General features: G+C 29.1%; 1 protein-coding gene and 1 pseudogene across 1 annotated transcript; both read left to right on the plus strand.

Annotated features, from left to right (window-relative positions):
- The first annotated feature begins 112 nt into the window (after positions 1-112).
- LOC132948237 (uncharacterized) lies at positions 113-8,229 on the plus strand. Its single transcript, XM_061018628.1, has 4 exons — positions 113-248; positions 356-514; positions 3,925-4,092; positions 7,977-8,229. Exons 1-4 carry the CDS (start codon positions 165-167, stop codon positions 8,154-8,156), a joined length of 591 nt encoding a protein of 196 aa, XP_060874611.1. The 5' UTR covers positions 113-164; the 3' UTR covers positions 8,157-8,229.
- LOC132948258 (uncharacterized) lies at positions 2,918-3,742 on the plus strand (annotated as a pseudogene).
- Positions 8,230-12,745: the final 4,516 nt, after the last annotated feature.

The following is a 12,745-nucleotide window of genomic DNA, read 5'->3' on the forward strand; positions in this document are numbered from 1 at the left end:
GTAACATTTTCTAATATACCTACAATGCGAATTTCAATGTAAAAGTGTGACTAAAATAGGTTGTGTGTTGACTGTAGCAATAGTCAGTATACATACGACCTATGTACAGCATTTTGACTTGAATTTTCAAAATATTTGTAAGTAGATCGTATAATTCCATCAAGATGATTCTATTTAAAGTATACATGTTTGTTGGTTTCTTATCAGTCTTAAAAGCACAAACAAAATTTATGCCTAACTTGCCTTTGGTAATTTAATAAATACCAGTAATTTAAAAAAAAGATATATTTTATGTTAATTATTGACTATATTTTCTTTCATAAGTTCAACTGTTACATAAACTGTATTATTACAGGGAGAATATCGATTGATAATCTCAGCTATGTATCAATGTAAGAATATAATAAGCGATTTACCAATCACTTCTAATATATATTTGAGTAAAAGGTCATCCAATACTACCGAAATGAGAGGGAATTTCACAATGAATACACAATTCGACGATTCATATGTAGTAAGTATATTAAATATGATATTTAAGTTAATGGAAGTGTTTTTTTCAAAACAAGATTGTATTTAAATGTCCACATTTTAATTTTAATAGTTAAAGCTTTAAAATGTGAATCAAGGTTATTCATCAATTGGTCTAACAGAATAATTCTGTCAATTAAAACTTATTCTAACCTACACCTAACCTACCTATCTATTAAAATAGATATTATCATAATTATTATGAGAATATCTAAAATACTAGGGCACCATTTTTTTTTATATAAACATTTGCAGTAATTTAATAGGCAGGATGGTACCTATTTAAAAGAACATAAATTGCGATTTTAGTGATTCAAAATTATTAATCGTAGCCGGTATTTGAAACTTTTTGTCATCTCGTATATTTTAGTATTTTTTGAACATAATGACATTTTAGATACTGTGTGGAGCGAGTAAGCTAGTTGTTTTACAATGGTGTTAATTTTTAATTTTTATCCTGTATACAAAATATTTACCGGAAGGAGTGCTTCGATTTCAATACATAGTACTTTATCTCTTAGGAAATCGGATCAAGATAGTTAGGTTAGGTTATTCCGGGGAACGGAAAAATAAGGATAAGTTTTGAACACCATACACTGAATATTAAATAACGTATTGAACAAAGTTTGAGTCATATGGAGTTGGTACATTTAACGGGCAAGGAAGTGCACGGGATCAGTTAGTAATAATATAAAATATAAAGTTACATATTAATATTATTATCATTTATCATTGACGATTGATTCTAAATACCATGAAATGGTGCATTTGTCTATTTAAAATAAATAATATTAAACTGTGCCACACATGCATGTGTGGCTTACCTACCTTAAAAACCGTAACAATCTTACCGTAAAAATCACGAATATGTGCAAATTATTTTGAGTTAGAAATTCATAAAAATTTTTATTTTTAAATCTAACTATCTAAGATTTGATAATTTAATACAAGATTCCACATAAGTTTGTCTACCTTTATGAAAAACAAATGTTTAGCGGAAAGTCAAATTACATTTTAATGAGCGTTTGAAGTTCAAATTTTAACATAATTGTTTATTCACTAGATTTCTCATGTAGTGATTTTCTTATGTTGTATTTTTTTTTATATAATATTATATTATATGGATATATTTTTATTTGTTCGGTCATAAATTTCGGTTAGAAATTAAAATCCCATTTTTAGCGGGTTTTCGTGTTTTGTCGGGGGTTTTTTCCGTGGTATTAAGTAACTATTGAGAAAATCAAAAAATGACCTCTCTAAAGTACTATCTTGATCCAATTTGCTAAGAGATAAGGTACTAAATGTTGAAATCGAAGCACTCCTTCTGGTAGAAATTTTGTATACAGGTTAAAAAAAAAATTAACACTATTTTAAAACCACTAGCTTCCTCTCTCCGCTCAGAATCTAAAATTTAGTGAACTTACTATTTCATTCATATATTATTGTAAATATAAAAACTATCCAATGACACCTACAAAGCTATGTCATGTTATGCATACATATTCATATAACAAAACATAAATTTAAATTATAATAAGTGGGTATACCTCAATTTTTTTACCCTATCTACTTTGATATTCAATGATTTGTAGATATCTGAAAATTAGAACGATTGCAACTAGAACATTTCTCTTTTTGCACCCAGTGTAATTTTACAAAAATAAGTGCAATTGGATCTTCTAAAAAATACATGTCTATGAGTCATTTTTAATTCTTTCCATCTACACTTACTATTGAAGTAAGTGATATCTAAGAAAGTTTATTATCCCTGAGATCAACTAAGATTTGTGGACCAGATGGTAAATCAGCTGAATTTTTATTTAGTTTAAATTTTCAAGTGCCAGTTATAATATCCGCTATTATTATTGTTTAACCTCTCGTTAGTTGTTGCTATATTTACATTAGTATGGAAAACTAGTCAGGTAAACTAATCTATAAGTCTGGAGACCAAAGGTCTAATTATCGTCCAATTTCTGGTTTACTTATGATTGGTAAATTATTTGAAAAAAATGTGCATAAATGTATTGAACGTAGATAGCTACTAGATTTAAACTAGTTTTATCACTAAATCAACACGGGTTTTATACTTTTGTGGCAGTTGTTCGACAACTACTATTGCAGTAGGATTTATCAGGCGTAGCTTCAAATATAGGTTATATTCACTGATATTTCTCAAGCTTTTGACTCAATAAGTCATATCGTAATAATAGATATTCATGTGCTAATATATTAATTGTAACTTGCTGTTATTTACCGATGATGTAAAGTTATTTCATTGCGTCCAATCTAAAAATTATGGTATTATATTACAAGAATCTTTGAATGAATTATTACATTATTGGTGTATTACAGTTGACCTTGAATTGACAATCCATAGACCAATGTTATGTCCTTTTCTTGGAGCCAATAAATTCTTAATTACGATTATACCATTGATAACGTGATCTTACAGCGAATAAACCAAGTCGAGGATTTAGGTTTCATTTTTACTCCGATATTATCCTTTGCACCACATATAAACTGGATAGTAGGCAAAGCATTGCGTGCTTTAAGGTTTATTAGACATTTAAGTGACATGCGGGGTCAGTCATGTCTGGAAGATGCCTGTTGATATACACTTCTCTAGTTAGGTAAACTGTATCGTATGGGGGTGTGGTATGGTCCTCAAGAACTAAATGTGCCATAACTCAAATAGAACGTGTTCAGCATCGTTTTATGAAAATGGTTTCCCAATCTATAGGCATTAATCACGAACCCTATCACTATCAATCTTTTTAATGGCACATAATCTATCTACTCTGAGCAAAAGAAGAGATATGAATGATATACAATGTTTAAATGGTTTAGTTTCTGGCGTAATTGATTTATCTTGTTGTCCAGAATAGATTTTCGCATTCCAGGAACAACCCGTTCACGAGACCCTTACTACCTAGCTCGAGTGACAAGAAATTATTTAGAAGATGACCCTCTCAAGAGAGTATGTCTTATTTTAACAGTAAATCAATTTATGATGACTCTCTTATTTAGGTTTTTTGTTTTTGTTGTATTTAGTCATTTTTTTTTCTTCTCGTTATTAATTTCGTTATTAAAAAGCTTATTATGTAATAATTTATATTAATTTATAAGATATTCCATTTTTTTACTATACATATCTGTAAATATATTACTGTATATATTCATTAAGATGTACAACATTTTTAAAGTCGCGTAATGCGTTTATAAGTAAAAATATAATTTATACAAATCAAGATATGAAATAACATAACATACAATTATTATCCATTAAGTATTTTCGATTTAGTTCTATTGTTGAACTATTTTCAGCTAAACAATAAAATTATTTAAACTATTTACTTACATATTGGAAATAGTATAATTGTTTTGTGTACTTAGCTTGATGCAAACTTTGCTTCTTGGAGCTTAACTGGTGGTTGGAAACCAAACGCTATTATTTACGTAACTAATAATGCCTGTACCAAAGCGAAAAGTATTCTTGGAAGTGTATGGAATACAATTGCGAATGCTTTCAAGTTTCCAAGTGAAAACTGTCCAGTACCAGCGGTAATAGTTAATATATACTTATATCTATATAATTGTGTATAATACGTTTTGATTTAAATTATGTGATCACTGATCATTTTGAGTTATATGAAATTATAATTGAAATCAACCCAATTGAACCCTATACAGCATACTTTATTAATCAATTGTATAGGTAGCTATTTTCTGATAGAATACAAAGAAATATTAAGTGAAATACTAGGAGCAGATATAATCTCATGTATGGTCGTATGGACACAGTTATAACTTTAATAATATTAATGAGAGAAAAAAAAGGTGGGTAAGTGGGCACTAGCTGCTTTGCTGTACTAACAGCAGTTGTCGAGCATGTGATTTTAATTTTTTTTTTATTATGATTTAACTGCTTACGGGCATTGTGCTAAATTACAACATATTATAGTACTTAAGCTCTAAAACTAAACATACAGGAAAGGAGAAAAAAATAAAAAAAAATTTTTTTAATGATAGATAATATATAAAAGGAGTAAAATAAAAATTATGGAATAATAAAACAAGTAATGGATAAATCATTGCATACGAAAACGAAACACGATTCTGAGTGGAGACATTATGTCCTCCTATAAATAATTAAATTTAATAATTAAAAAAAATAATTAATTCAAATTGAAACTTCTTTTTTTGTTACTGATAAAATATTTGTGAAGAATCTCCTATTATACTTTATTATGTTATAGCTATGAAAAAAAAAAAATGTTATACATTTCTAAATACAAAATAATTTACAAAATTTACCTTAATCACAAAAAAAAGTTCACTAGACCTAGACTGTATAATTAATTTTTTAAGAGCTTTTGATTTTAAATTGTTTACAATATTTTATATTCAGCTGTTTTTATTTATTAAATTTGATTATTTATACACATATACTAGGATGATACACCGTATCAGCTCTAAATCGTTTTTCGTATGCAATGATTTATCATTGAATTCAAATATAATACATTCATTACAATGAAATACTTGACAACTACTATATACAGTATAGCGGTACCCACTTACCAACCTTTTTTTGTTTTGTTTAAGTTAGAAAAATGTTAAAATTCCTAATGTTGGCTATAGAAAGAAAAACATTTATGAATTTAATCAAAATTTAAACTTAAAATGCATTTAAAAAATAATCGTGGCTATGCATCTTTAATATTTTTGAAATTACATTAAAAAACTTATGAGTTATGGTGAATCTTGCATTAAATTTTTCAAGCTTATTTACTAAGTGAAAAAGTTTCCATCGGGAAAAATTTTAAAAGTGTCTCAAGGTTTATAGATATATAAATAGCACAAAAAGTTAATAGACTGCAATGATACCATAATATATGGAAAATGGAAGTGTCTACGGTTATTTGTTTTTGAGTTACACCAAAAAAATATAATCGAATTTTTTTCACTTTTTTTTTGTTTCTTGCGACACTTTCTTAAACAACAGGGAATTTTAAAGTTTACCTTCCAAATGCACCAACTTCATTCACTTTTTTATTGGAATAGATGCTGATGTTGGAAATTGGAACATTTCCCAATGTAACCTAATTTAACTCACATCATTGTAAATACAATACATTCATTCTAAGAATCTCACGCTCAAAATCTAAAAAAGTCAGTGGCTTGATAAAAATTGTCAAGAGCAAGTTATATAGACAAATCCCTACTTTATAATACGACGGAAACGTAGCGTGCTAGACATATTTTTTTTCTAATATATGTAAAACAAAGAATCATAGATATGTTATTGAAGTTTCTGGCATTCAGGGTCTGAGCTCATAATTTCAAATTTCAAATTTATTTTATTTATAAAGATGAGTTCTAATGTAACTGATGTCTGCTATACTACAAAAAAAAAACTGTAAAAAATAAAATTTAACCATATAAGGACAATACCTATATCGCCGCCGCGATAATACGGCAAAGGTATAATCGCCAATAATATATCCCACCACCGACCGGCTCACACACACACCTATATTAATACCATTTTATTATTATTTACTTTGTTTAATTTTGTATTAATTACCGTAAGAATTATATTATAATATGTAGATTACGCGTATCGACATGATAGTGGCTGCCGCCGCCGGATCGCCGGTCCGCGAAATAATACTGCCACCCAAATTATTAGTACTGTTCGCAGAGCCAAAGACGTACGACCGTCACGCGTCGAATTTATTATATACGTGCGCTAATCGCCGTTGCATTTTTTATATTAATGTTTTAATTGTAGGCGCGAATCGCCACAATTTATTATTGCTGTTATTTGTAAGGCACAAATTGCCACTTCATATTGTATCTGTGAGGCGCTAATCACCAACGTCTTATATTGTTTTTGGTTAGGCGCGAATCGCCGACCTTATTATTGTTAATTATTGTTACGATGCATTGTCTGTTCTTATAACCATAGGATAGGTAGCAGCTGGCCAGCCAAGCACCGTCGTATCTGTGAGTTTTATATATATCTTATTATTATATTATTTTTAGTGTGCGCTAATCGCCACCGTTTATGTCCTTGTACGTGTGTGAATCACCGTATATTTTTTTATATTTTATTATTATTATGTAGGATCAAGCGAGTCGCTGATCGGTCTCTATATATTATAATTATATATTGTAATTTATTGATACCGTTATTATAAACCAATATTTGCACTATAAACCTACTGATATAGTTTATTTCTGTAGTTATAAGTACACACACACATATATACACACCTACACACTTCGTCCACACTCTAGCACTCACAGGTTTTGCTCGGCGAACCTGTCCAATTCCTGTTGAGTGCTAATACACATATACACACATGACACACAGGTCAGACGGTGAGTGGGGGTGTACAGCGCATGGAAGTATTTTGGTGACCGAATGACACCGACTATTATTGTCTGTACCCGGCCCGTACAACCTATCATCATAACATGAAATCGGTTCAGAGAAATAAAATATACGCAGAAAACTTGGGTAAAGCAAATATGTCATGCTGTGAAGACTTATATAGAGAAAATAATGCTGAAAAATAGAGTTATCCCGATATCAATCAAAACTCAAAAGACCGTGGTACCTTATAGACTATAGAGCATCATATATTGATGTGAATTAAAAGTCAAGTAAAATCAAAAGTTAAGTAACATCGTAGTTGGCAAAGAAATTAAATGGCATTAGTCATCAGTCAAAATTAGTCAAATGGGTTGTACAAAATAGTAAATCTAAAATAAAAACTATTTGAAGTTTCACTAACGTCTTAAGATTACTCAATGGTAACATTGAAAAGTTAAACAGCCTTGCAAGTTGCAACTGATAGAACGGAGGATAAGTTTGTTTTAAACTGATGAGAGTTTTTTTTTAAGGAATCACAAATTGTAATAATGAACTGGGTAAATTGTGAGTTAGTGGCAATGTGGGCAGCCCCCAAGACAAACATTAGATGGAATCGAGTAGAGCTGGAAATTTTCCGATCGTAGATTTCCTGAAACATTGTCCATTACATGACAAAGAAATAAAAAATATATTAACAATAATACCTTACAAAATTAGACTAAACGTGAAAGTTATAACTTACAAGTATAAATTAAAGATTTTGAACAAAGATTTATCAACGCATGTAGAGACATGTAACTAATAAGGAATTTCAATAGGTTTTAGTCGAACCATCTATAATCAAAGATGATTACTACAGTAGTGGTAAAACTATGAAAACATATTTTATTATATAATTAAAACTTTGTTTGAAACCAATATTAAGCTATATTATTCTTATAATTTTATTAAAAAAAAGTGAGATAAGTTATCTGGTTAACTGTAATAATAATATACATACATAATTAAATAATTTACATGTGTGGCTGACGTATTATTAATAATCATTATTGGATATTTACAGGGTATCTACAAATCATCGGGATTCGACACAACATTTTTTAATGACAACAACTTTCCTAAAGTGTTTTTTTATGGAAAATATAAATTTGTTGGTAAAATAAGAACCAAAGATAATAAACTTATTGCCTGCATAGTTGCTGAGTTAAACATGGTACGACCATGGGAATCAAATCTGGATTGAAATTTACCTATTATAATACCTAATATTAAAAATATTTTTGGTGTTGGGAATTATTGTATTTTTATCATTTAAAATAAAGCCAGTGTAAAAAAAATAATTGAAATTAAATGACTTTATTATACTGGAATATGTTCGTCAACCATTTTTCAACAAATTAAAGTAGTTATAATTACTGTTGTTCACTTGTCTCCATTTTATTATTTATAGTTATAACTTATAACTGGCCCCCCTTGGTATGGACGTATATGTTAATAACAGTAATAATAATTGTTTTTTTTTTTTTTTTTAATACTAAATACATTTAATCGCTTTTTTATAGATAAAATGCATCTTTTCCCTTTTTCTCATTTTAAATATTATCAATACGAATATATGGCAGCTATGTATAATAAAATATATTTAAAAATATTGGCTGAATTTAATTGTAGATTAATTTGGGTAGATTTTCGCGAGCTTATATTTTAATATTTTTCCAGTAATATTATTTTTTATAAAAAAAACGGACGGGTTGCACTCCGGGAGTGCTGGCAGAAGTGAAAACTTGAATATTAAAGTCGGGCATTTTTGATATTTTGGAATGGTTAGGGAATATTTTTGCACGAATTGCTTTAATTATCAGCATAAAAGTACTATCATTTATGTGGTAAAATACAATATTCATTTATTGCGCTATCGTACACAAACATGACAATTTATATTACATTAAAAATTTAACAATTCAGAACTATTCCAATTATTTTACATTAAAAAGTTTATCTCTCAGAAAAATCAACTTCCATCATCCATAATTTGAAATCTGTTTCAAAAATCAATGCATAATATAGTAGGTATTTAATATTATGTATAATATAATATATTCAATTTTATAACATTATAAGGTATTGTTTGTAATAAAATAAACACAATTCATAGATACCTGAATATTGTTGGTGTCTGCAGTTTCAGTCCTTTTGACAAAAAAATGTTTCAAATTATGCCGTAATTTTTTTCACGGTGCGAATGATATAATTATGTTTTTTTTTTACGTAAATATCCCTTACGCCATTTATTGAGTTTAGCTAGTAGTAAGTAATCGAACAAAACGAACACTAGACACTAACAATAACAAGTGACTGCTAGATAAAACATCTAATATGATAATAAATATCAACAATTAGTGCAACATATGAAAATAAAATAAAAATTAGATATTGAGTTATTTATTTATTTATTTCTACTTACATGAGAGAATAATGCCAAAAACGAAAGAAAAATTAACACACTTCTAGAAGTCCTATTTCAATTTTGAAAACTAATTTAAATTCAATAACTTCTTTTCTATGTTTTGTAGGAAATATATTTTTGATATTTTGTAAAGTTTTTGAAGTACAGTTGCAAATTAATTTACTTAATTTCTCAAAATGAACTTGTACTTTAAGGGTTTAACGAGCTAACCCATTTATGCCCGAGGTAAGTTTTTGTCAATTAAATTGATTTTTCTACTATAAACTTATATTATTGGAGCCAAATGTGATTGAAAACATTATAAAAAAAAAATTATATTCCATGTAAGAATTATTGAATGTCCTATATATAGGACACTGAGCATACGAACAATTATAAATATTATTCTACTTTCATATACAAATATACCAATTAACATGATTGAAATTTAATACTTTTAATTGAATTAATTATTACACGTTATATTCAAATTATGATAATATGAGGCTTAAAATTTATATTTTTTGAATTTACTTAGGTAGGTACATACCATGAATTAAGATATACAGGATACTAAACGGAAAGGTCTTATCAATGTTTTTTTCTGAAACCCGCACCTTCTTACGTTGCGGCTAGACTATTAGCGCTTTATAGGATTACAGTGTTACCGGGAGAATAATGAACTATTAGTTCCTTATTCTCCTAGTTAACACAGAACAATCTTATAAAGCACTAGTAGTCTAGCCGTAACGTGAGAAGGTGCAGGTTTCACTTATCACAAGTTCGTTTCGTGTCCTGTATATCTTAATTCGTGGTACATTCGAACATTATTTTGTGTGATGTAAAACGTTACATTTTACGTGGATTCCAATATTGCACTTCATACATCTTATTGTTATTTTTTGATGACATTGGCCACACCTTGTTTGAGAGTCTTGGGGAATTAAATAATGTTCAAATTTGTCATATCTTATTTCACTAGATGGTTTCCCTCCACTTCTTCCTGGAGTGGGTTCTGTTTTGTAACGTGTCAAATATGAAATAACTATGCTTCTTCCATTATATTTTTACCATACATCCTATGAAGTTGACATGCATTTTGAGCTGCTAGGTCTATAATATATAGAATAGAAGAGTACCATTTTTTAACTCTGATCCCAATACGATAATGTGATATATTCTGGTCCATTCGACATACACCACCCATATTTTTGTTATAAACAGAAACGATTTGCGGTTGTGAAATCTGTACTCTTTTTTTTTCGGAAGTAAACCAACGGTTTGCCACAGAAATAGGATCTGTCCCAATAGTATTTGAAGCTAAGAAGACAATTTTACTATTACGCTAACAGCAAATAAAAATTGCATTATTTGAAACAAAACTAAAGCTAGAAGCTTGGTTGTTTTTTGATTTTTGCAAAATCAATTGGACATTTCATTATTCTGTTTGACCGAATAGTACCTGTCACGCGAATTTTGATGGATTTGGGCTTTTCCAAAAGAGTGACACCCGTAAAGAAATTGTCGAATACCAAATGATATGGAAAAGGTCGACAGTTTATAATTTGGTTAGCATAAGCTAAAATAACAGATCCTCCTATTCCGATATCTGTTTGGTTGAACCTGGTAATTTTTCCTTGGTAAAGAGAGATCCATAATGCATATACTAGACGCAATGTCCCAACCCACACTTTAAATCCAAAACGAATTGGTTTTCCTCGGATAAATTGTTTACATCCATGTTTACCATAATATGGCACCATGGATTCGTCTATGCTATGAAATTCTTCGTGAGGTGCGTGCATTAGGAATCTAGTATTTTCATAGTAATAAACGGTCTTATTTTTGCATATTTATCAGAATTATCCAAGTTGTTGTTGTTTTAAAAGTAAAGATTGTGAAATATATCGTCAAATCTATTTCGCCTCATAGCATTGGACACTAAACCATTATTTGTATCAGGGGCCTTTTCCCAGTACATACGTCGCCGAGACATCTCATTATACCCAGATAATAAGAGAATTGCAATAAAACACTTTAATTCATTTTTTGTCAAGTCCAAGGAAATATTTTTAGAAGAAGCATAAATATTTGTACATCGTACAATAGAATAAAAAACTGGGTCATCGAAAAATAATTCAAAAAGTTCAAATGGCGCAAGTGAGCCATATTTTATGTTACTGTTTTCATCTGTACCCCAAAGCTCTGTTATTTTAGGAGTCTTTAAATCTCCTTCACGCCACATTTGAGATGAATTTGTTTGACTTTTTTTCTTGCCCACTACAACGCGTTTTTTTTTGTAGTCACAACTTTTTTTTTTTGATTTGTGGTTGTCTGTGTTGAATTTTTTTCGGTAAAATAACATTGGCTTTCAATACACTAGCAGGTAAATGGTTTATATCACCTGTATGTTCGTCGTTATCGGAGTCTTCATCAGTAATGAATTCATCCGGAGGTTCTAAGAAAATAGTATCTTCAATCAGCTCATTTGACTCCAGCAAATGTATAATATCATTCACACAAAGAGATCTAAAAAAATATACATATGCGGCTACAGAATATCCCAGTGACCTATATGTAGGACACTAATATTTAAACGCAAATAAACGATAAAAAGTATGTGGAATAAATTAATTTAATTTATAAAAATATAAAATGTAAAGTGCAATATATATGATTGTATGTGTTTTATGTATAAAAAAAAATCTAAAATATAGTTCACTTGCTTTGATGATGAAGCCATTTTTCTATTTGAACAAGCTGGTGCACAAAATGTTACTAACACGTAATAACGTTCGACTATATTACGCAAAATAATATCATCGGGTCGATTATTATATTATCTAACAGTCTAAAATCTAAATCGATAAAATGGGGGAAATTCTAAAAATAAAACCGATAGTAATTATTATTTCCGGTGTCCTACATATAGGCCACTGGGTTTAAATGGGTTCAAAAAATGAAAAAGATTTTCCTACAAAACATAGAAAAGAGGTTATTGAATTCAAATTAGTTTTCAAAATTGAAATCAGACTTCTAGAAGTATGTCTATTTTTCTTTCGCATATTGGTCTAAATGCGCGCATTTGTCCTGACGCGAGTTTAACATTTCTTACCCATCACAAAAAAATTGCACGACGCCGCTAAAGTAGTTTTCACTTCAAAAATTTGACAATTCAATGAAATAGTATTGTATTTTAATGCAGTGACGTGTAAAGTTAAGCTTTTTTAGGTGCAAAAATTTTGTTGTATTACGATACTGATAGGAACCTTATATTACATTTTCAAATATTAGCTATCAGTATCAAACATTTAATTATTTTATGATAATGAATTTTTAACTACAAAATAATTTGCGAATTTTTGCAATTTTGACATATTACATTA

This window comes from Metopolophium dirhodum, chromosome 7 (assembly GCF_019925205.1).
Source record: "Metopolophium dirhodum isolate CAU chromosome 7, ASM1992520v1, whole genome shotgun sequence".
Lineage (NCBI taxonomy): Eukaryota > Metazoa > Arthropoda > Insecta > Hemiptera > Aphididae > Metopolophium > Metopolophium dirhodum.